Here is a 25,125-nt window from a genome sequence, read left to right on the forward strand (position 1 = left end):
TTGGCAAAATAAATCACTTTTTTCACTTTTTAACTTATAAGTAGGTGACTTATTTGGAACCAAACAGGGCCTAAGCCTCCGACTACAACCTCACTATTAAAATGCAAATAGTACATATTAATATTGAGTCGGCAGAGAGAGAGAGAGAGAGAGAGAGAGAGAGAGAGAGAGCACATAATTTTTACCCCCCGTTGAATATTTAATAACAGGCAATAATAAATAATAATAATACACGACTTGTACATACATACAGCAAAAAATGAAAAAAAAAAGGAATATTGCACACCACATACAGGTATCCGGTTTTTCGTTTCCAAAATACATACATTAGCTAATAGCCTAAGGAATGCCGAGCCTAGGATACCCGCAGCAGGAGTGGAGCTTAGCCACTTGGAGTGGGTACCAACGCCAGCATTTGGTTCTTGATGATGCCCATGCACATTTCGATGTCTCTGAAGATCGGGATGTTCTGGGAGCTGCACGGTTGTACGCTTGACAGTGCTGAATCGAGGATGTGCGCGACTTCAGCAGGGTGATACTGCTTCTCCGTGCAGTTCTGGTGAATGCAACAGATGGAAGCTTTAGACCACTAGGCACAGGGGGGGGTTGGAATGTAAGTGTAAATAACATGTGGAGCTTGGATGATTAACCTTTATCATAAGCATCATAGCTACGCAGGATGATATCAACTCTTTGGGAAATTGAGCTTCCGAATCACAGCCGTTCGGCAACTTTGAACTGCTGTTTGCTGCAGGGGCAGTTGTGCAATTATCATGATAAGATGCATTTGACTGTCCTGAATCAGGAGGTATCCGTCTTATGCCAAGTATACTTGAACCAGAGCCAGTACCGCGGCTATTCAAGTGATCTAGTGCTTCCCCTATTTTTGCAAAAGCATTCTCTCCTTCACTCACTTTGCACATAGCCTGGTAAAAGGGGAAAATCACAACAAGTGCATTTAAACAAAATAAGTTTAAAATGTGAGGAAGGGAAGAAAATTCTTAGATGTATGTAGCACCAAAAATGGATTCATACAATAAAATAGGTAATGCTTCAACCAAACAGAGAAATTCTAAAACTATATGAACCCTCTAATCAGACAATAGACATAACAAACAAGAGTTTGACACATGGAAGCTGGCCCCAACAAGCTGACATCTCAAAAGGAAATGTCCAATTTTAAGTCATAACAAGTTCATGATTAACTTAAAGAAAATTCAAACAGAACTGACTGGGTAAAAAAGGGTCCAAGGTTCTATTACTTCGATCATGAACTCAGCATTTAGTATTTATTAGACAGGTAATTTATATTCCAGTAAGTAGGAATTGCTGAGTAGTGAGCACTCACTACTGAGTAAGTATATTGATTTCATGTCAATTCAAATCTTAAATTCAAAATTTTATTGTTCGCCTCAGAAAGAAACATGGAAAGCAATGCTCATTCAGTTCAAAATAGAGACAATAATTCAAATTATATAAATAGATAAGTAAATCAGAACCATGAGGAACCCTAGGTCAGATAGCCTGATATGATACAGAAAAGAATACATATAATTATGGCCAACAGACCTGGATAGCAATATCAACCATCATTCTTGCCCTGCACTTTGAAGTCTCGATAACTTCGATCACTTGAGAATCAGACTCTGGATTAATATAACTGAAAAGGTTATATGGATCTGATGCTCCAGCAAGGGCTATGCCATTTTCCATGGATTTAGACTGCCCTAGATTCCCATGATATGTATTGCGTTGGCGAAGCGAAAGCAAAGCTGCAGCCACCTGAGTAGGAAAAAGTGTAGTATCATTCACCAAGTAGGTAAAACCAAAGTTATTAAAGTGATACTTGAACTGGGGAAGGTTACTTGATCATTCGAATCTCTTAGCTGCACAAGCACCATAGCGTATTGCTTCCTGAAATGCTCCAAGTCTCTAATAATTTCCCCATCCCTCTGCTTTCCAGACACTTCTTCATTCATGTGCCTCAACTCCACCAGCAAAGCTTCCTACAAAAAGATTCATAGTTCATCGTAAATCACTTGAATAATGTGAAATTTAAATACGTATATATTCAACAAATCATTATAAGAATGGCCAACATGTTTGGTGGCAACATACAAACAGCAGACCAGCAATGATCTTTACAACGATTACAGTACTCTGTAGCCATATCCTGATCTGGGAACTAAAAGGAACTCATCTTTCATACAGGACGAGTGGATTATCCCCATTTTATACTTTATACTCTGAGACTATGACCAGTAGCCCATTTCAAGTGCCCACTGTTTGTTGGCTGCCAGAGGGCAGCTTGGCCAACAGGCCGCTTGGATTGTATTGCAAAAATGACTTAGAGATACAAAGATGCTAACCACTGCATATATAGGCAAGTGGTGTACCTACTCCTTAGCATATTCTAACTGCATAAAGCAGATGCTATGATTCCTACTTGGTTGCCAAGGCACCATGATCAACTTGGTTGCCAAGGAAACACATTACAGTGAATAGTAAATATCTATAGCAGGTAACATGAAAAACAAGAACACTAGGCTAACTACTGACAATTCTCCCCTTTAGCCTTGTGGTCCTTGGAAGTGATATGCTTGAGCCCAATTCTTCCCCTCATCTCTTCAAATTTTGATCTTCCAAGAGACTTGGTTAGAATGTCAGCCAGCTGATTAGTGGTGGATATGTGATCAGCCTTGATACTTCCATCTTCCAAGCAGTTTCTAATGAAATGGTACTTGATTCTGATGTGTTTACTGCGCTCATGAAAGACTGGATTCTTGGCTAGAGCAAGTGCAGACTTACTGTCAACCTTCAGTTCGACCACTTCCACATTCCTTCCAAGGAGATCTGCTAGCAACCTGGATAGCCAAATAGCTTGTTTTGCAGCTGTGGTAGTGGCAATGTACTCAGCTTCACAACTAGATAGAGCTACCACCTTCTGCCTCACAGACTGCCAGCATACAAGATTGCTTCCCAGGAAGAACAGAGTGCCGCTAGTGCTTTTGCTGGTATCAATGTCCCCAGCCAAGTCACTGTCGCAGTATCCAACAAACCTTGCTCTCCCTGGAGCTTTAGTGTAGTGAAGTCCGAATTCCAGAGTACCAGCCACATATCTCAGGATGCGCTTGATGGCAGCTTGGTGCTCTGCTGTTGGTCTCTCCATGAATCGACTGACAAAGCCAACTGAGAAGGCTAAGTCAGGTCTTGTGTGGACCAAGTATCGCAGGCTGCCCACCAATCTTCTGTATTGGGTAGGATCAACTTCTTCAGCCATGCTCTGCCTGCTCAACCTCAGCCGCTCCTCCATTGGTGTATGGGCAGGGTTGCAGGCATCCATGCCTCCTAGCTCAAGGATCCTCTTGGCATAATGGGTCTGCCTCAGAGTGATCCCAGCTGAATCTTGATGTACTTCGACTCCCAAGTAGAAAGACAGAAGGCCGAGGTCGCTCATGTCGAAGACCTTCTTCATCTGAGCCTTGAAACCTTCTATGGCTTGAGTGCTGGCACCGGTGATGATCAAATCATCAACATAGACACCGATCAGCAGCAGCTCCTCCCCTGTTCCTCGCCTGTACATCGCAGCTTCATGGTCGCTTTGCTGGAAACCCATCTCCTTGAGGGTGGCATCCAGCTTGGCGTTCCAAGCTCGAGGAGCCTGCCGTAGGCCATACAGAGCCTTGCGCAGACGGTACACCATCTTCTCCTTCCCGGCGACTGTGAAGCCAGACGGCTGCTTCACATACACCTCCTCCTTGAGGTCGCCGTTGAGGAAAGCAGATTTGACGTCCATGTGGTGGACGCGCCATCCTTCTTGGGCTGCCAGCACGAGGAGAACTCGGACGGATTCCATGCGCGCCACGGGAGCAAACGCGTCGTCGAAGTCGATCCCTTCCTGCTGGACGAAGCCCCGCGCCACCAAACGCGCCTTGTACTTGGTCACCGCGCCCCGCTCGTCCTTCTTGAGCTTGTAGACCCACTTCAGAGTGATGGGCCGATGACCGGGAGGGAGCTCCACAAGTTCCCAAGTGCAGTTCTGCTCAACTGCCTTGATCTCCTGCTCCATGGCGGCCTGCCAGGCAGGATCGCCTTCAGCCTCCGTGAAGTTGGCCGGCTCGCCGGCGTGCGTGAGATGAAGCTCGGCGAAGAGACGTGAAGCCGGCAGCGGTGTGGGTGCGTCCCCGATGATGTTGGGCATGGTACGGTACCGCAGCTGCTCGCCACCGTAGGAGGCATCAAGGCGATCGTCGTCGTCCTCGAGCGGTGACGCGAACTCAACTGGGTCCGCCTGCTCGGTTTCTGCTGCTGGTGAAGCAGAGGAAGCCGGTGAAGCAGAGGAAGCTTGTGGATCATGCTCCCCTGGAGCTGGTGACGGCGTGTGCGGCGGAGCTCCGTCTGTGTCGACTCCCCAGAACTCGATGTCGAAGTCACTGGAGGCGGAAGCAGACGTCCCGGCGGCCGAATTGGACCAATCCCAGCCGCGCCCTTCATCAAACACCACGTCGCGGCTCACCTTCACGCGTCCCGTCGCCGGATCGAGGACCCGATAGGCCTTGGCGCCCTCGGCGTAGCCGATGAAGACCCCAGCCTTGCCGCAGTCGTCGAGCTTGCGCAGGTGCCCGAGCTCCCTTGTGTAGGCGACGCAGCCGAATGTACGCAGGTAGCTCACCGCCGGTGCTCGTCCGTGCCAGGCTTCATGGGGGGTCTTGCCTTGCAAGCTTCTTGTCGGCGCGCGGTTGAGCAGATGCACCGCCGTCATTACCGCCTCCCCCCAGAATTTGGCCGGCATGGACCTCTGCTTCAGAAGCGCGCGCGCGGTCGCCACGACCGTCTGATTGCGCCGTTCCACAACACCGTTTTGCTGCGGTGAGTGTGGTGCAGAGTAGTGCCGCTTGACTCCTTCGGCGGCGAAGTACTGCGCCAGCTCGCCGACGGTGAACTCTCCTCCATTGTCGGTCCGCAGTACCTTGAGCTCACGGCCGGTCTCCTTCTCTGCTTCGGCCTTCACCCGCTTCACGGCATCCGCAGCAGCATCCTTGGTCGGCAGAAGCACCGCCCACATGAAGCGGGTGGCGTCGTCCACCATCAGCAAGAAGTAGCGGCGCCCTCCTGGCGTCGCCGGCGTCACCGGCCCACATAGGTCGCCGTGGACGAGGTCCAAGGGCGCCTGCGCGCGGTACTGCGCCTGCTGCGGAAATGGCTTGCGGCGGAGCTTGGTAGTGACGCAGGTGTCGCAGACTTGCTCCGCATGCTTGATCACCGGCATCCCCCTCACCATCTCCTTCTTGCCGAGCTGGTGCAGCGCCTCGAAGCTGAGATGCCCGTAGCGCTCATGCCACCTCCATGACTCGTCCTCTTTCGTAGCGGCAAGACATACCGGCCGCGCGGCCTCCAAGTGCAGGACGTACAGCCGACTGGGCCCGCGATGTACCTTGGCGAGAAGACGACTACGCCGGTCCCAGATGCGGAGCACTCCATGATCAATCTCCACCCTGGAGCCTCCTTCGTCGAGCTGCCCCAAACTCATGATCGAGTTCCGGAGCGCTGGGATGTAGAAGACGCCGTGGAGGACGCGCTGATCTCCGTTTTTGGCCTGGAAGACGATGGAGCCGGTCCCCTTGATTTCCACTCGAGACGAGTCGCCGAAACGCACCGTGCCGCGCGCCGTGGTGTCGAGCTCGGCGAAGAGCTCCCGGCGGCCGGTCATGTGATGCGTGGCCCCGCTGTCGAGGTACCATCCGTCGAGCGCCTCCTCGTTGGCGCTGGTGTTGAGGAAGACACGCGCGCGCGGCTCGTTGATGTCGAGGGAGACCGTGGCCTTGGAGCAGACGGCTTCGTCCTTCTCGTCAAGCTTGAGGAAGCCGTGGGCGAAAAACAGAGCACCATCATCGTCCTCTGCTTCTGCGACGTGAGCAGCACCGCCACGCCCTCCACCGCGCCTTCCACCTCGATCACCTCCAACACGGTTGCCTCCTCCGCGTTGGTTGCCACCGCCGCCACCGCGGTCACCACCACCACGGCGCGGCTGGCGGCAGTCGCGCGCCTAGTGGCCGCGATCACCACAGTTGAGGCAGGTGTCGTTGTTTACCCCGCGATCGTCGCCACCGCGATTTCCCTTCCCGCGCTGCTTCTTGCCGCCGCGTGGACGACGTCGTGGTTCCTTGCCCGACGCGGAATCGGCAGCCTCCTCCTTCTCCTTGGCACGCCACTGCTCCCTTGTCAGCAGCAGTCCACCGATGGCGGCCGGTTCCGCGTCCAACGCCTCCATGTCGTCTACCGTCTTCAAGCGTCCAGACACCTCCTCGATGGTGAGGTCCTGGAAGTCCAGAAGCGTCTCGATGGCGATCCGGAGCTGAGCGTACTTTGGCGGCACGGCGCGCAGGAGTCTCTCCACCGCGCGCTCTTCATCGATGTCGTTGTCGCCGTGGAGAAGAAGCTGCTGCTTCAGGGCCATCAAGCGAAGGGTGAAGTCCTCGATCTGCTCTCCTGGACGAAAGGCGAGCTTCTCCCAGTTGCTGCGGAGTCGCTGGAGCGTGGCGCGGCGCACTCGATCGACTCCGATCCGCGCGGCGGCGATGGAGTCCCAGGCCTCCTTGGCCGATCCCTTCTCGGACAGCGGCATCTGCATCTCCTGTGGCACGGCGGCGATGATCGCCTCCACCGTGCGCCTGTCCTCATGGTATGGCAGGTCCTGGTACTCGATCGCATCCCAGAGTTGCCGCGCCTGGAGCTTCAGCTTCATGATCGAGGCCCACTCATGGTAATTTGTCTTGTTGAGCATCGGCCAGGTGGAACTTGCGCCAGAGTCCTTGTACACGGTCTGGATCACCGGCGAGCGGCCCCTGGCCCGTCCGCGGCGGCGATCCTGATCCCGATCGGGCGACCGCGTCTGCCTGCGCTCGCGCTCCGGACTCCTCCGCGGAAACGGGCGGCGATCACGCTGCGGATCCTCCTCCACCAACTCTCGACGCAGAGCCGCGGCCGTGGCGGCTGCGTTCCGAGCTGCTGCTGCTGCGGCCTCCGCGGCCTGCTGCGCCTGCGCGGCTGCGGCCTCTGCCGCGGCCAGACGCTGCGCCCGGTGCTCGGCGGCGGCGGCTGCTGCTGCTGCTCTCTCTGCGGAGGTGGCCATGCTATTCCCTATCTCTCAACCGGCTCTAGATACCAATTGTTGGCTGCCAGAGGGCAGCTTGGCCAACAGGCCGCTTGGATTGTATTGCAAAAATGACTTAGAGATACAAAGATGCTAACCACTGCATATATAGGCAAGTGGTGTACCTACTCCTTAGCATATTCTAACTGCATAAAGCAGATGCTATGATTCCTACTTGGTTGCCAAGGCACCATGATCAACTTGGTTGCCAAGGAAACACATTACAGTGAATAGTAAATATCTATAGCAGGTAACATGAAAAACAAGAACACTAGGCTAACTACTGACACTGTTCATGTCTAGACTACATCTTGACACTAGTCAAGGCCCTCTAGTCTAGCGTCTAGACAGCATGGGCAACCGATCAGACCGTCTAGATGACAACTAGTCAAGATTAAGTGCTAGTCATGGTATGAGTTTGTGCTTTGTGCTAAAAGAGTTGTTTTGCTTTTTGCTATGTAAGATAATCTGCTGCATCCTTTGATTGTTTTGCTGCAGGGAGTTGGTACTGGGTCAATTCCTTCCTATCCTTTCCCTCTCCCACCTTACTGGGCACACGATCAGACCGTCTAGATGACAACTAGTCAAGATTAAGTGCTAGTCATGGTATGAGTTTGTGCTTTGTGCTAAAAGAGTTGTTTTGCTATTTGCTATGTAAGATAATCTGCTGCATCCTTTGATTGTTTTGCTGCAGGGAGTTGGCATTGGGTCAATTCCTTCCTATCCTTTCCCTCTCCCACCTTACTGCTGTAGATATGGCAATAGGCCACGTAGTCTTACCTCAGCCATGTAGAGTAGTTGGAGGCTGATCTCAGCCCAGGTACTAGTATACCTAGTGTAGTAGGTAAATTCCTATACCCCATATGATGCAATAGAAAGGGGAGTTGCTGCACTTGTGTGTGCTGTGTTCTGTGCTCAACTCCTTCTACCACTAGCCAAGTGTTGTGTGTGTGTGTGTGAGGGTGAGCTGGTTGCTCACCAGTGCAGGGAGGCCGGTTGCCAACATGCTAGTATTTGCTTATATCAACCAGAAGCTGGAACTTGTTGTAATGGATGAGTGAGAGTGAGAGTGAGAGTGAGTGAGTGAGAGAGGGAGGGAGGGAGGGAGGGAGGGAGAGAGAGGGATGAAAATAAGGCACAAGCCTTGTTGCACTTGCCTTTTTATCAAGAGCACGTGATAGCTCACCAAGAGCTCTTATATCAGCTTCTCTTTCCTGTATCTGCGAAAGTGTGCATGGTTGATTGTACATTGACTGTTGCGTTGCAACTGCAACCTCATTAACTGTCGCTTTGGCCTGTGCAATAGAATAAATTAGAGTCACCCTATTGCACAAATCCCAAAAGGAATGCAGTTAGCTTCCACATCAAACATGCTACCTTGGCTTGCTTCATTAAGGTACTCATTGGATGACCAGAAGGGAAGGTTGCATCTGCACCATTCAAATTCGAGGTGGATCTTGCTGCACCTCCGCTAGCCAATTCTTTCATCTGATCCTCATATTTTGCTTCTGATAAGTGGCTGTAATATCCATTGATGATGCTTTGCTGTCTGAGAGATTCAGGAAAATTTTCCAGAGGATGTAGGGGCATGCAGTCAATATCCTGCAAAACAAGTTCATTTCAGTAAACCATATTTGACACGCCAACTCTTTCAAGAGTTTCATCATTGGATTAATATTTGGTATTTATATTTGAGTGAAGCTGAAACATCATTCATAGAGAGGTAAATAATCTTCCACAAGCATTTCCCTAGTTGTGTTGCAAGACATAGGCATAAAGGAAACGAGTACAACTGTACAAGGAACACAAACAATAGATTAGAGGATAATGGACTGCATGGATCCCATTGAGGCAAATTATTCCCAACCCAAAAAGTAATGTCATGGTTTAGCATTTGTGGTGGATATTACAGTGCACTTTTCTTCCATCATTTTGGATGCACAATGTATTACTGCCGATGTAGAAAAAATCCTATGCAATAAATTAGATTCCACAATATGCACAGCAACCAAAGAAGACAGTAAAACCAAGGACACTTGGTTGAAGTATATATGATATAACAAGGGAAACACAAGGAACGAAAATCACTCTCTCAGAGTCTAAGTTCAGAAACATGACATTCACGTGCATTTGTGGGTACAGGTCAGAGGACCAAGGGCAGGCTCTTCTCTGGCGATGTAAACGCTAAAGAGGCTCCAAGGCTAAAAAGGGCCAAAAGAGATGAGACTAGAAAGGGCGTACCCAGTGCAGAGAGCTCCCACTCTGTGCGGGGTCTGGGGAAGGGTGTTAGTGGCAAGCCTTACCCTCGCCTGTGCAATGCAAGGAGACCGCGACTCAAACCCGGGACCTTCCGGTCACAGGCGGTAAGACTCTACCGCTTGCACCAGGCCCGCCCTTCAAAAGAGATGAGACTAGGAACCCTTTTATTCATTCCCAGTGTTATATAGGCTCTAGGCAAGCAATGGAGCATGTCCAGATAGGACAGTGGAGTTATTACAAGTCATGAGTACAGGTAATCACAAATAAGCTGAAAGCATTTAAGTCAAAAGACATTAAATGAAACTCCCAATAAAATGGTCAAAACATAAGTGAGATAGTAGTTGATTACCTTCACAAGTTCAACACCCAGTTCAGGTCGATCAAACTGAACCCGGCACTGATTATGATCGACAGTCAGAACATTCCCATCATGAAGTTCCCTTGTTCTAGGATGGCAGGCTATAACACGCTGCCCAACTGCTAGAGGTCGTGCAAGATCCGTTGGTAGACCTTCTCTAACGCCAGATCGAAGTTCAGTATAATGCTGTCTGACTGAATCACGATACTGAGCAAGCTTCTCTCTCTCCTCGTGCAAAAACTGCTTCGACAATCGACGGGGCTTTCCAAGAGAACTGCAAAAACATTACACTTAGGGGACAAGTACAACTAAACCTAACAAAATAGTTGAAGATCACGAACCTTCGGATGACACCCCACTCGACACGAGTCAGTCTTGGAACATGACCTAGCTTGACATGGTTCAAATACTCAACAAATTCACTCTTTGCAAACCACGGGTAATCAATTGCACTATAGAACCACTCAAACATGCACCATCTACGGAGCAAACGTGATGATAAGCAATGAGAGAGTTTGTCCTGCATTAGGTTAGAGTAAAGTAAATGACTTTTCACCCATGCCAAGTAATGAAACACAACAACCAGTACACTAAACAAGATAGAAAGCAATACCTTGAAATCAATAATATTACTTAGTGAGTAAGACAATTTATCACTTCCAGAATCGCCAGCGCCCTCGGCAGGTTTACATTCTTGAGTTAGTGATTTCTGAATGCCTAATTTACGGCGGCTTTTACCCTTTGCCATCAAGTCAGCTTGCGGTGTTGTTGCAACTTGTGTAGTTGTCTCTGCGATATCCATGGCTACATTCACAAAATTAGCATGTGCTGTAGAACATCCCTGTACTCTGAACTTGTTTTGTTTCAAAATTAGACTAATATGAGTATCCTTACTTTTGTTAGAAGACGCCTTCTCTTCTTCAGGAGAAACCTATAATATACAGATATAACAGGAAAAAATTATGTTGCGTCCCAGCAAGCATAAGAAGGTATGTAGGAGGGTAAAACTTGATCGTGCATGGGCGGGTGACAATTTGAGAAAACCAAAGAACTAGAGAGTTATTCAGTGAAGACTAGTACTCCGTACAATACAATGGTGTATAATGAAGTAATGCATTAAAATGTTCTGATATAACCAAAGAACATCCCCTTTTTCTTTCTAATATAATGATATGCAGCTCTCCTGCGTGTTGGAGAAAAGAAACATCGTTTGAGTGTAAACAATATGAAATTGCAACATCAATCAAGTAAATATGGATGGTTTCTCAAGATATCAGGCCTTTACAGCAAAACAACAATATATCCAACAGAAAAAGGAAAGGATTACACTTTTTATAAGAATATAACAATTATGACAAACAGCTGCATAGCAAGAAGCTATGGACAGAACTCTCAAAAGCTTATACTTAGCAGGCTGTCTACAAAGCAAAACACATATGTGATCTAGCCTACACACTTATTCAGCATATGCAACAACAAATGATATTTACACCTTCAGAGCAGATTTGGTATAGCCAAACCAAGTCTTTAAAACTAATAGTCATCCAATCAAACTAAATAGGTTAAGGTTGACTACATCACTAACCACTATAAGCAAAAATAAACTCTTGTCCAAATTTAGTTGAGAAATGCATTCCACAAGTTTGTGAGGGTTTGAGAAATGGACGAAATCAGTATATCACCAGCCCATCTCTAGTAAGCACAAGGCTAGGGGGGAGGCTGTCCCATGAAAATTACAGAGTGGTCCTATGATACACAAAAAAAATTAGGAAACTATGATACACAAATTAATTATAGGGCGGTGGTTCTTGAAACAAATAAGCATAAATGCATAAGAATTGAATGCAAAGAGGAAAGAATCAGATCAGTTGGAAAGTTGAAACTGAACCCCCATGGAAAAGTTTATCAGGAGCAATAATGAGAAGACAGCAATAGAAAGGATTAGTTACCTCAGTCTTCTTGACATCTTTTGGCATATTCTTTTCATCTTTCAAAATCTGCACATAGAGTAGAAGTTATGCACATAAACGAACTATAGCAAGAAACTAAATAGCGGTGGTAGAAGACGGAACAGCAGTAGTGGTTCAAGGCACTATATATACAATATAGCAGTTTAAAATAGCATTTTGTTGTTTTGTAAGGACCTGTGGCTGTACGGTCAGCATCTGTCGGACCTGGCATCCAACATGATTGCGCTATACCGAAGCACTCTCTAGATACCTTGACGTCAGGGACCTTCTGCAAGTGGTGAAGCTTCACTGGCGCCACTGCAGCCCGGGGGAATTTTTGGTGTTTTACAATGGCTTCGAACCAGCAAAGAGACTGCAGAAGTCGTGGGTGGTGTGCAACAAATTCTTCCAGTGGGGGAAAAAATTCTATGCGCTCGTGCCGCAATCCGCCTCCTGTACAGCACCGCCTATACGCCAGTCTACTTGTTAATCTTCGTGCTAATCTCGATGCATATCCTTCCGTGCTGTGTTTTTTTTTCTCACGCTCTTGGCAGCCCGCCCGCGACTCGCGTAACCTACTAGCGCGGTATTCCCGGAAATACTTCTCCGATTCGGCAAGAGAACACGCGTCGTGCGCACGGGCGGTGACGCACGGCTGATCCTGTGCGGCACGAGCGCATACAATTTTTTTCCTCCTGTGGGGCATGGCTAGTAATTTTGAACAGGTGTTGGATGGCAGACAGGCCGGCTAAACATGGACTACCACACGCGTCCTGTTGCCCCTTGTGTGACCAAGATGACGCGCCAGAGAGTTGTGGCACCCTTCAGCAGGTTCCGCCTGCAGGAGCTCACGCTGAGTCCTGAGGACATGGTCTTTGCCCAATGGTGGCACAGAGCAGAGGGGAGTACAGGTGGGGGGACTTGCATAAGGGGTTCAACACCCTAGTCATCCTTGGTGCCTGGATGCTCTGGAAGCAATGTAATGACATCGTTTTAAACAATGGCTCTCCATCTGCCCAGTGACTCCTACGAGCAGTGAATGATAGAGATACACATATGCCAGTGCTAACGGTCTGGTGGCATTAGGAGCCAGTAGAGGCTAACTAGTAGGCTATGGTCATTCATGATTAAAAAAGGGTGTATGTAACCTAAAACTGCGACTGCGAGAGCAGATGTAACAAACTTCATTCTCTTTCTAATGCAAAATGCAGTTCTCTTGCGTATTAAATAAAAAATAGCATTTTGGAATATAGCAGCCACTACACAGTAGTGGTGCTTTCACAGTGAGAGCCGATATTGTGGCCCTGCCAATACTTCAAGCTGCGTGTGCAAATTTTATATAAATACATTAGTTTGATATAAGAAAGACATAAATCACATAGTACACAACCACAAATATAAATTGTGAGTACTTGTAGAATTCTTTTTTTTCTCTCAAATGGCATGGGCATGTCATTTCAAAAACACAAGAAAAAAAGGTAACAGAGCACCTAAAACACAACACAAACACGCTAGTTAATTAGAACAATCATGCCACGGACAGGAGAGAGACAACCACTAGTACTATGGAAACTGGGGAAGGCAAAAAATCTAGACTAATCCCAAGACCAAGTTTCTGACATCCCTAGCCCTGGCAGCACACCAGACGGATACTTCTCCAATCACCGTCCTGACCACCATATTCACCAATGGAAAGGCATTGTCGAAGATGCAATGGTTAAAATACTAATAGAATTACCATATGAGAATATAGCAATCAATACCAGCATATAGACTACACTGAAACCAATCCCTAAAATACTATCTGCAATTTATAAACTTGACTACATAATTTATATCCTTCAACTATCGCGCAAGCACTACTGCAGAAAATGTTGAATATATATAATTGTTGAAGTACCTTTCCCATGGAAGATTTCTTCTTTTTTTCTGTTTTCACACCACATGTACAAGCTTGCTGCTTTACTTCAGAAGTGGTGCTCCCATCATGATTATTATCTTTAGCAAGTTTGCTTTTTTTCCTAGTAACCATATCAGTGCTTGCCATTTCTGACTGCCTTTTGAGTTTCTTTGATATACTTTTGGAGTTATCTTTCTGCTCATACACCGATACAGCTGCTGCAGGTATACCAGGCTTTCCATCAGAATCATTGTCTTTGTTTTCATCCTTAATCTGTGCTGATGATTCTGAAAATTCATTAGGGGCACCATTAATAACACTATAAGTAATAGAAGCAATGTCATAAAAAGGGAAAGGCAAGCTGCAGTGTGGTGCCTGCTAAGCAGTAGATGAGCCACCTCTTGTTAGAGTAAATAGGAATAGTACCGCATTGTCTACCCACGTGGGGTGTTAGTCCTATGTACTCTATATAATCAGCCCATGAGGCCCAATGCAATACATCAACTAATATCCCACCAATTCTATTCTCCTTCACCACTAAAAAAGGTGAACAAAACCGTTAAAAAATATTGATGGCTGCTAATTTTGCAACACACTTTTTATGTATTTTTTGTGGGATTTTCCATGCAATGCTTATGCTTATTACAACACAAATATTCATCACTATGCATGGAGTTAAGGAACATCATGGTGTATATTAGGCTCAATATGTTTTGTGACATCAATTGAGTTGATACTTTTGTTGAGGGACAGTACAAAATTCCAGAAATGTGGCCATTAAATTATCAGACTGCATACATTTGAAGGGCAGGGGGGTGTGACAGATGGTTCTGATCCATATTTGCCCTGGATACAGGCCACCTATATGTCCGAACAAACCATGTGGAATGCTGGTTAATGTTCCATCCAAATAGGGCCTACCTCCCTTTTTTTTTTTGTGGGTGTCTGTGTGGACTCTTGGGGGGGGGGGGGGGGGGGGGGGGGGGGGGGGGGGGGCGGGGGGCTGCATAGTTCAAGTCATAAAGCATAAACATTCCAAACTTTAAACGCACAAACTGAAACACTGCACCTGCTACAATACAACCAAGGCATTGATCTATCTTGCGATTTGGTAATGGAACAAAACGGGTTGCATCAGAACGTAGTATTTAAAATATAACACAAACTGAATATAGTATAAGATAAGACTAACCAGATTCAACAACTGGAGATGGTTGTAGGATATTCACAGATAGATCAGCTAAAGTATGTAATGCATCTAGAGCTGATCTTTCATCTGCAAAACAAGGGCGGTTTGATGGTTAGTACTGTATATGTGTAAAGAAAGCAAGAACCAACAGATCATCCTAAAACTAAATAAGCATCACACTAAAGTATTAGAGCATATGAGTGTATACCAAAACCAAATGACTAAACTAAAAAGAACACTTACGACATATTTATGGCAGGAAAAAATCAGTATGATACCTGACAAAAATATATAGTTCTATTTATGTTTCCTGGGTTATATATGATAGTGCAATACACATAAGACAAACAATATCCTAAAAAGAATTTGGAACATGACAAAGATGACTCAAAACAGGTTTCTTTTCTCCATCCCACAAATTGGAAGTACCCTACACTTTTTAAATGCTTGTTCACTGAAACTTTCGTTTCACACTAGATGGGAATTCTCATTCCATAATATAGGGCACATTTGCTTTAGTTCTTTGTATTTCTATTCCACAAATCGAGAAAATATTGTGCAGTACAGTCAATGAAAAGAAATTAAACAAATTCATTGCTCAATTTCAATTCATACATGACGAAAGAGAATGCTGACATGTATTGTCATTTTGATATTTCAGTGCTGATTTACAGAAAACATACCATCAAAAAAGAGTTGGCGACTTCTTTTATTTGATGTGCTAGATGGCCATGCAGTTTTGCTTCCCAATGTCTCCAGCTCTGGTTCCTCTTTTGCCTTTTTCATGCTACGCCCTTCTTCAGTACCACTACAAGCCTCTCTATCATCCTCAAACTGATCACCTGTTTTGCGTACAGCTTTTTTTCTCCTCTTTTGAGGCCTTTTGACTTTCTTCTGAGGCTTGCTAGATGGAGATCCTTTGTTAGCTATCAAATAGGATGCACCTTTGGTATAATCGCCAGTCTCGGCTTCCCTACTTCCCAAGCTACCTTCAGGGTAATCAGCATCCAACTGAAATCCATGCTGCTTTGAGCTTCCCATCTCTGAATCAGCATTCTACAAGTGCCATACAGGTATCTTGATCATGCAATTACTTTACTAAATGAGTGACTGATAAAAATGGGTGGAGGCATATAATTCTAGTTTCTTACTTTTTTGTCACTACTTTTAGCAGGAGACAGGAACATATGATCACCAGATCTCCGAGGTGTATGGGAAACCTGAGGTGAGCCTCCTCTTTGATATACCTCCGCCAGAGCAAGCGCAGCTACATGAGCTCCTTCATCATCACCATTGTTAGCATTAGGTTTAGCTTGTCTATTTGATGCACCCCTGTCATCTCGATGGTACATGCTTGCAACAGGTACTCTTGGAGTCCTTTTCCCAACAGCACGTGGCTTGTTCCCTACAAATAGGTCTAGAAAGATTTCAAGACATTAGCCCCATTATCAAGATTTGAGGAAAGCAAAGTTGTATCATCTCTTTTTTTTTAAAAAAAATGTTAAGGCAGCACTAGGTGATTCATTCGATGAAAAGCAAGTACTTCCTTCTTAACTTCAGTTAAGTAAAAAGCTCATGTTTACAAGCAATTATAAGTTCTTGATATTGAAGGAAGATAATGCAACCACATAAATCAGGTGCAAACATGAAAAGGTTTTACAGGCACGAAAAGGGAGGCAAAACAAGTGTCCTTGATTAAGAAGAAAACAAAATGAAATTGTGATAAAATTCACTTTGCTGAAAGAGACACAAATCTTATTGCAAAAAGAAAGTGCAGAGGGACTATATTGACACCAAGACTGGCCAGATTAAGGAATCAGATGGTTTTTTGTGCTCTAGAATAAGTTGCAGAATTAATTTAAGGACAATAACTTCACGGTATTAAAAAAATAGATGATATGTTCAAGAACAAGAAAATTAGACATAGTTCGAATGCCTAGTAAATAGTAATACCAAATTAAAAGAGATCTCGCAAGACTATAGAAGATTATGCTATCTGCATGATTGATACTTGGCAGAATCATAGCTAGCATCCAGATTGTTATCTGAAGGGTCTTATATCAGATTTATGATCATCAAAAGATATTCATATTGCTGGCTTCAAAAACAGGATAGGAAGCATAGCCATAGATTTAGGGTACTACTAACTCCATACTATTGTAAATCCAAACTCAAGATAGATGCTTGTGCAGTCAAGATGTCAATTGACTGATACTTTGCTGCCTATAAGCCTAGTGCCAAAATGACTAACAGGCAGAGCTTAACAAAGTAAACAGAATCCACAATTGTTTATCTGCATTCTGGTATTGAATAGGACCACATTCTTCTGAGCGAACTAAATTGCGTACTCCAAGTTATAGCAACCAAAGCATTTCAAAGTTGACTACGAGTTGAGTGACAGAAGAGGGAAAAAACACTGATTTTCATTGGCCTGCTACTGCTAGAACTAGCTCCCATAATATTGCATTTGTGGAACCAAACCATTGTTCCATACAATTCTGTATATCTCAGATTCCCACATAGCCAGCTAATATAATATCAAAGATTTTGTATGTTTTCCTAGTTGTACAAAACATCACTCCTGTTACAAAGACCAGGCATATGTACATAGGAATATGTCAAATTACCTCCAGAACGTTTTTTCTTCAACAAAGAAAGGCATCCATAGCTCGATGAAGCATGCTGAGGTTGCAACAGATCAGTATAATGCGTATCAGATGTCTTAGACACAGATTGAAGTTTTGCACGACCATGCTTCTGTAGCCTCCTAGAAACTTTTGGTGAATCATTGCTTTCTCGATCACTGTTACTTCCATCCTACAGCTCATTACAGATTTCCTTGTGAGTATTTTCAATAAATGTAACTGATGCATATAGCATTATTCTGAAATGAAATTCACGGCTGCTGAAATCACTTACCCCATCACATAAGGAGTTGATCCCAGCAAGGCAATTCGATTCATTTACTCATGTGCAACAAATAGATTGCATTTGTGTGAAGCAGAACTAATTACTGATTTTGCATATAATAAGAAGCAAAACAAACTGTTTTTAAGGCAGTGCTAACGTTATTACTCTTAATCCCATGGTCACAAAGATGCACACCGATAAGGAGAAAAATGTCTATTCACACGATTTTTCACATATTACAGAAAAGAATTGAAGAATATATGGAAATAGTAACCCCTATAGTGTTTGACCACTTAAATAAGTCTCACCAGAATATTGTAGTGATCGGTCATCATTGCAATTAATCCCGCAGCAGTTGCTGTTCCCTCCGGAAGAGATAAATATGCCTGGATATGCCACATAATAAATTTGGCACAATAAAGCGTAAATAGGAATATAGTTGTGAATTTGGCAGAAAAATATGAGACCAAGCAAACGAACCATTGCTACCTTGATCCATTGAACTGGTCTATAGAAATTTAGGTTATTAAATGGAATGGGAGCAGGTGTATAACATGACCAGCCCAATATTTACCTTATTCATATTGTAAAGAGCCTTCACCATGTCAGATGTTCTATCGCGGATAGCACCAGCAACCTAAAAAGTGAAATGAAAAATCATTAAACTGAAATAGGTATCAGAGTACATAGAAATCATTAAACCTTTAGACTCAAGGGTCAGCCTTAAGCCCGTATCTCTTTGCCTTGGTAATGGATGAGGTTACCAGGAACATACAAGGGGATATCCCTTGGTGTATGTTGTTCGCTGATGATGTAGTGTTAGTGGACGAAAGCCAGGCAGGAGTAAATAGGAAACTAGAGTTATGGCGGCAGACCCTTGAGTCTAAAGGTTTTAGATTGAGCAGAACTAAAACCGAATACATGAGATGCGACTTTGGCGGAGTTGTACAGGAGGAGGGAGATGTGAGTTTGGAAGGTCAAGTAGTGCCTAATAAGGAAACGGGAAACCTTTCGGTATCTGGGATCGATGCTACAGAGGGATGGAGATATTGATGCGGACGTTAGCCATAGAATCAAAGCAGGGTGGATCAAGTGGCGACAAGCTTCTGGCATTCTCTGTGACAACAGGGTACCACAAAAGCTAAAAGGCAAGTTCTATAGAACGGCGATTAGACCGGCTATGTTGTATGGAGCAGAATGTTAGCCTACAAAGATTCGACATGTTCCACAACTGAGTGTTGCAGAAATGTGTATGTTGCCATGGATTTGCGGTCACACAAGAATAGACCGAGTTCAGAACGATGATATACGTGATCGCCTAGAGGTAGCACCAATTGAAGAAAAGCTTGTCCAACATCGGTTGAGGTGGTTTGGCCGTGTCCAAAGGAGACCTCTAGAGGCACCAGTGCATTGTGGAGTCCTAAGCCAAGCTAATAATATGAGGAGAGGTAGAGGAAGACCGAAATTGACATGGGGGGAGGCAATAAAAAGATATTTGAAAGCTTGGGATATACCTAGAGATCTATGTTTGAATAGGAGTACTTGGAAAGCAGCTATTGAAGTGCCTGAACCGTGACTTGGGGCTCTTGGTGGGTTTCAACTCTAGCCTACCCCAACTTGCTTGGGACTGAAAGGCTATGTTGTTGTTGTTGTTGAGGTATCAGAGTACATAAATTAACTTTCTCAGGTTAACATATTGAATGTAGGGAAAGTGCAACTCATATTGATGCATTTCCCTTGTATCAGTTGTCTATAAAAGATTAAAAACAGACCTTTCTCCAATCTTTTCCATATTTTCTGTAGGCACCATAGAAGCGCTCGAGCTCATCTTTGCTCCACTGAGACCCAAGCATGTCTGATAACTTTTTCTTCTGCAAATGAGTTTTTCTTTTATCGGAGATCAATGACAAAGCGAAGGTACTGCTAACTACTTAAATCAATGGCATTGGCAGCACCCAAAACCATGCTGGAAACCACATTTTTCCTTGAAAACATAAGATATCTAGAAAAAAAAAACTATTAACTGATAGTCCACAGAATACTACCATGTCATATAATCGCATAGAAATAAGTTACATTCTTTGCAGAATAAGAAAAATGAAAAAAAATATGCATGTGAGAAGAAAAAATGTTGATTTTCACATGTACTTACTCGCACTTTACTTTTAGGTACACTTGTTGCATCTTTATCCTGCCAATCTTCATTGATTTTGGCATAACGCTTATTCGTGTTTCTTACTTTTCTTGCTGAAGCCATTCAAAATCACTATTCACTAATACTACCTGAAAACACAATTCACTGGACTTTATTGCTGAGCTCTTCAGTAACAAAGAAAAGGAGAAAGTCAATAGAATAATTTGAGTACAAGACTATTCCCGTACATGTACAATCACCATAATCAAGTATGCCTCGAGATTGATACAAATTCTCAAAAATTAAACCACCATCACATCTTCTAATCATTGCAATGTAGGATGGTATGTGCCTACATGTACAAATATCTTAGATTTTTTTTTTAACATTGAGAAATAGTTTACAAGCCAATAGCACAAGGATTTAGTGTGAAAGCAGGAAGGACCTGTGTATAATGCATTGGATGTATCACATTGAGCCCTATAGTGATATAAATAGACTACAAGACTTGGTCAAGACGTCTCCCCGATACACATGGCAGTACGGGGTTACAATATCCCTAACTACCAAATATACTCTTAACACTCAGCATTCATTGCATTATGGAAAATAAACCTCTAACTTCACCATTGTTATGATAACAGTAACAATTAGTTGTCAAGAGACCTACAAAGGTATGGTGTTACTTCTTCCAACACCACTAGGACACACAGAGCTGCAACAGCCCATCCTAGAGTGGTGGAAAACTGGAAACCATGACAGCACCGAGGTTGGCTGCAGTGATGTCACCCATGGGGGGACAAGAAGGAAGAAAATGTCCTCCCATGTTCATTAAAGGAAGAACTTTTCTGCTTTGATCTCACTATCTCAGCTTATCTGCTCAAGTAAATACCTTTTCTTTATGGCTAGGGTCTTTGCCAGGCAACTAAAAATAGAATAAAGATTGGTACAATAAAATCTTTGAAGTATTATATTGTCAATGTTTGGCTTGTTTCACATTATCGCCAACCATTTCTAAACATTTTTGGAAATTGTTATTGTTATACATCTTCATGGCTATGTATAAGTTAAAACATCAAAAGGGGAAGATATCCATGCTTGGAAGGCTTTGAATATTGTTGAACCATGAAAATTCACACATCCTATACTATTTATGGTCACTGAAGCAATAAGCACTTTCCTTTCATCAATAGCTCAAAAAATCTAGAACAGGTGGATGCTATTGCAAACCATCTCCATTTTTCTATTTAGGAATTAGGACAACCATGTGGCTCAAGCACTCAATATATATATGATGCCCATTATTCCCAAAATACAAATTAAAGGATGCTTTTTCATAATAAACTTCATAATTCCTGCAGAAGGTGATGACATGATGCTAAAAAAAATTCTCATTTCATTTGGACCCTAATCCATCATAGTGTAATTCAAACTAATTGATCTAAAGTTATACACAATTCCTGATCGACTGCATCAGTACGCAATGCAAGTCATTTGCATCTCAAACATAAACGCTGCAGGATGAGAAAGTAATTAGACAGACATAGCTACTTATACAAACGTGTAAAATCTCCTACTGAGATTGTGTGTATGATTTGCTCCTTTCTCATATATTGGGCAGGTTTGTTGAAGAGTGACTTGGAGCAGCAGGTCGTCCAGGGAGCTGAAGCAGTGAAGATGGCGGCTCTCTTCTTCCACAAGCAGGATATGCAGTCGCGTACTCAAGATGAAAAGCAGCTGGTCCCTTATGCCGGTTAAGCTAGAGTTGTATCAATCGCAGCTTGTGCGCTGCTGTGGGTGAAGCTCCCGTGTTTGGAACCCCAGTTAATCTCGTAGTGTATCTTTTGGACAGATAGTTTGTTGCCTAGTTTCTGGTACTGGTAGTAGCGGTAGTTTGTGTCCATGCCTATGTGTGATCATTTGCATGGATAAGTTTTGCAGTGGTGGTTATGTGTTACAGTCACTAAACTGATACTATCTGTAATTTCGTTGCCATGGTAATGAAATTCGGTTTTACCGGTGTGGAAAAAAAAAGACATAGCTACTTAAGCCCATCATCAGTAAAATAAGTTGTAACCTCATATCAACATATTGTAACAACAACCCATCATCTATAACATTGCATAAATGATAGAAGGAAATATTTGCACACAATTACCCTTGCAATTTTTCTTCAACGCTTGCTCTGGTTGTCTAGTCGATTAAGTGCTTTGAAGAAAAAAGATTGACCAAGATTTGTTGTCTAGAAAACCAGAGAAAAAACAGCAGGTTCTGGATTAGATAATTTATTACATACTAGTAGTAGGCTAGATAAACAACATCATAAGCAGATAATGAGAATGTTCGTGGTGTAGTATTGAAGCCACCTGTAAATAAGATTACAGGCAGAAAATTATAGGAATGCAACGCATAAAGGTAGTACATCAGTGTATATAATTTTTTTAAGCTCAGTTATAGGCATGGTTTTTCCCTTCCCCAGACCCCACTCATGTGGGAGACTCCCGCACTGGGTCTGCCCTTTTACCAGTTATAGGCATGAATCGGATCTGCTGTTCTTCTGAATCAAACATGGCATGTGCATGTAAAATACGTTCCTTTTTCTCCTTGTAATACTTACTACAGATGAGAGATGTGAATTTACAAGCATGCATGTAATCATCAAAGTAGAAGAAGTATGCTATATATTCTGCATTCATATCTTTAAAATTTGGCACATTATCTTCGTTGGGTTCCTATTTTTGGAGGAGGTGCAGCGGCTGCATATTGCCCAGATCCATCGATCGTCCTGGTGGCCGGCCAGCTCGCTGAACAAACCTGCTACCGCGCGCGCATCCTGCCATGAAGCATTCGGTGGCGTCCACCGTACCCCTCGTCTTCCTCCTCCTCGCAGTTGCAACGGCGTCTGCCGCCGCAGCCGCTGACATGGCCGGCGCCGCGGAGGCGGCAGAGCACGCCGCCAAGGCGCCAACTACCTCGTCTACGTGGACCCACACCCCCGGGCGTAGACTGCACGTACCAGCTCGTCATCCTCGCCGACACCCTGGATCTTTTCTTTGAATGCATGAGGGAATAGAAAAAAAAAATTCAAGAACTCCACACCGTCCTTTCCAGAACAGTTGCCTTCCTCTTTTTGTGGTCTATATAGGTTTCTCCTTCAAGAACTGGATGTACTGGGAACAAATCCAAGGATTCAAGATTATAATTGCGAAAATAAACGACAAGAAACCTCTACCGGATGAAAAAAAAAATAACCCGATTCTTTGCAAGGTGCAGGGGCGGAGCCAGTAAAGGACATGGGTATACACATGTACACCCAATAATTTTTGCAAAGCAATCGAAGTTAGTAGGCATAATACATGCATATACACCTGTAATTAGATTCAGATCCGATTACGAATAGTATGTTAGGGTTTGGGCGCACGATTTTTACCTAAGGTTTGGGCGCATGGCTTCGCACAGCAGGAAGGGAGGACCAAGGAGAGGGAATACCTAGTGTCCTGGTGGTGCTCGTCGCCGGCCAAAGTGGCGAGTGGCGAAGTAGGACAGCAGCGACGGTCGCTGGGACACTGGGGCTGCAGAGGGCGGACGCCGTGCCGGAGATGGTCGCAGGGACACCGGGGCTGCAGAGGGCGGACGCCGTGCCGGAGATGGTCGCGAGGACGCTGGGCCCCAGGTGGTGCTCGACCGAGCGCAGTCTCCTCTCCGGGTTGCGGCGCGGCGAGCGGATGGAGGAGATCCCCGCGGGGGAGACGAGTCCAGGCAGCGGGCCAAGGGTCGAGCAAGTTACCAAAGACCCAGCTCCCGTGCGTATGCTATTGCCGCATCGGCTCACTCGTACACAGAACTTGGCTCATGTTGCAGCCTGTGCAGAGCCACGTGCTTCCATTCAGCTTGGCTCATATCAAGTCATGTGGTCAAGCCGTCAGGTTTCTCTTCGGAATGGCCATAATAAGCCCCATAACGATTCCTTCCCCGATGGATTGGGCACCGCCTCCACATTGGCCATGGCCTTCCTTTCACTGCCGCTGCCTATCTCCTGATGGGACGACGTCGTCATGGGCGGCGTCGATGCCCCGCACAAGGCACCAGCCATGGAGATCCCCTCGGCAGCACGCTCCCCAAGGCCGGCAGCTCTACTTTAGTTTCAGATACTACTTCTGAATGAAGAATGCGATGGTGCCTTGCAAATTTAATAATTTCTCAGCAAACGTATCAAGCATATATACATGATTCGGGACATGTAACTCAAAGATGGTCTCAAATTATGACATAACATAAATTTGTTCAAAGTTTAACATCCAAGGGTATTGTTTCCTTATCCCAATGATAAATAAATTCAAAAATAAACATTTAACTGAAGCAAATTATAGATTGCTCAAGTGAGTATCATAGGTGAAGATGCAAATCTCCAGGATTTAACACCTCTTATCATGTCTGGAGCAGATTGACTGTTATTCAATTCTTCGGGTGCGACATGAGACTACGTTCTATTTCCAAAGAACAAGAATTCAAAACCTCTCGCAGTTCCATGAGGTTGCTCTGGCACCTCTGCATCCTCAAAATTTCCATGCCCCCTTCTTCCTTCCCTTCCTCTTCCTCTTGTTCTTCCAGGGCTCTCCTCCCCTTCCTCTTCCTCGAGTTGTACCACAGCATTCTGCAACATGCAGCCTGTCTGTTGTAGTCTTTGCTTTTTTTCTTAACCTTGTACCTGTAGCTCGACCTCTACCTATTTTCATTGTTGCAGTAACCCTTGGTGGAGGTAAGTTATCCCTTTGCACAGCTACAAACATATTTTCTTGTGGTAATAGACCCCGTGGCTGCAATGTTGATTGTGCTAGGTTGTCCTACACATTATAGAAAAAACTGAGTATACCTTTGTTGACGGTAGTTAACGTTCATCGTAAACCATCAATATAACTTATATAAATGCATAAAAAGGATCACCAACATAGATCTAGGGGTTTAAACTAATAAATTCCACAAGTTTTGGTGAATATGTGTTTACAGGGAGATTTACTCAGAAAACCGTCAAGGTGGACCTATACGTCAGAATTAATCACGCTTAACCGCGGCGTAAATAACTCCAGAAGGTTTTAGAGGACACCACACCGAAGAAGACCGCGAGAGGCTTCCAGATGGGGCTGGCCGTAGGCCGACCGCCCTACTAGGTCCACCGGTTAGCCTCTTCTTCGTATGACGGTTCTTCACCGCCTTAAAGATCGTATCTATGCCGTTTATTCAAGTCGGTTTGATCCGAGGATCCAGAAGACGCT

General features: G+C 44.8%; 1 protein-coding gene across 5 annotated transcripts; it reads right to left on the bottom strand.

Annotated features, from left to right (window-relative positions):
* Positions 1–191: 191 nt before the first annotated feature.
* LOC136544627 (protein ALWAYS EARLY 3-like) lies at positions 192–23,663 on the bottom strand. 5 transcript variants are annotated; one of them, XM_066536737.1, is made up of 21 exons: positions 23,342–23,663; positions 19,871–20,001; positions 19,491–19,589; positions 18,293–18,355; positions 18,027–18,104; positions 17,436–17,625; positions 15,960–16,225; positions 15,492–15,864; positions 14,812–14,895; positions 13,620–13,906; positions 11,720–11,767; positions 10,665–10,701; positions 10,384–10,574; positions 10,112–10,290; positions 9,762–10,044; positions 8,531–8,755; positions 8,311–8,448; positions 1,866–2,006; positions 1,570–1,782; positions 651–926; positions 192–556 (listed from the first exon to the last, which is right to left on the bottom strand). In XM_066536737.1, the coding sequence occupies exons 2-21, from the start codon at positions 19,973–19,975 to the stop codon at positions 383–385; spliced, it is 3,450 nt and encodes a 1,149-aa protein (XP_066392834.1). In that variant the 5' UTR covers positions 19,976–20,001; positions 23,342–23,663; the 3' UTR covers positions 192–382. The 5 variants fall into 5 exon arrangements, with proteins under 5 accessions (XP_066392834.1, XP_066392825.1, XP_066392822.1 ...); XM_066536728.1 differs by adding an exon at positions 20,101–20,204 and having other exon boundaries at positions 10,384–10,701; XM_066536725.1 differs by adding an exon at positions 22,011–22,094 and having other exon boundaries at positions 10,384–10,701.
* Positions 23,664–25,125: the final 1,462 nt, after the last annotated feature.

The sequence above is a fragment of the Miscanthus floridulus genome, chromosome 1 (assembly GCF_019320115.1).
Source record: "Miscanthus floridulus cultivar M001 chromosome 1, ASM1932011v1, whole genome shotgun sequence".
Lineage (NCBI taxonomy): Eukaryota > Viridiplantae > Streptophyta > Magnoliopsida > Poales > Poaceae > Miscanthus > Miscanthus floridulus.

Bases quoted from the DNA above. Each gene is read 5' to 3' on its own strand.
- LOC136544627 (XM_066536721.1), bottom strand. From the start codon at position 19,975: ATGGCTTCAGCAAGAAAAGTAAGAAACACGAATAAGCGTTATGCCAAA. The intron at 10,045-10,111 runs GTTCGTGATCTT...ATGTTTTTGCAG, and splicing joins GAGTGGGGTGTCATCCGAAG to TTCTCTTGGAAAGCCCCGTC. The intron at 1,783-1,865 runs GTAACCTTCCCC...TTTCCTACTCAG, and splicing joins TAAGAGATTCGAATGATCAA to GTGGCTGCAGCTTTGCTTTC.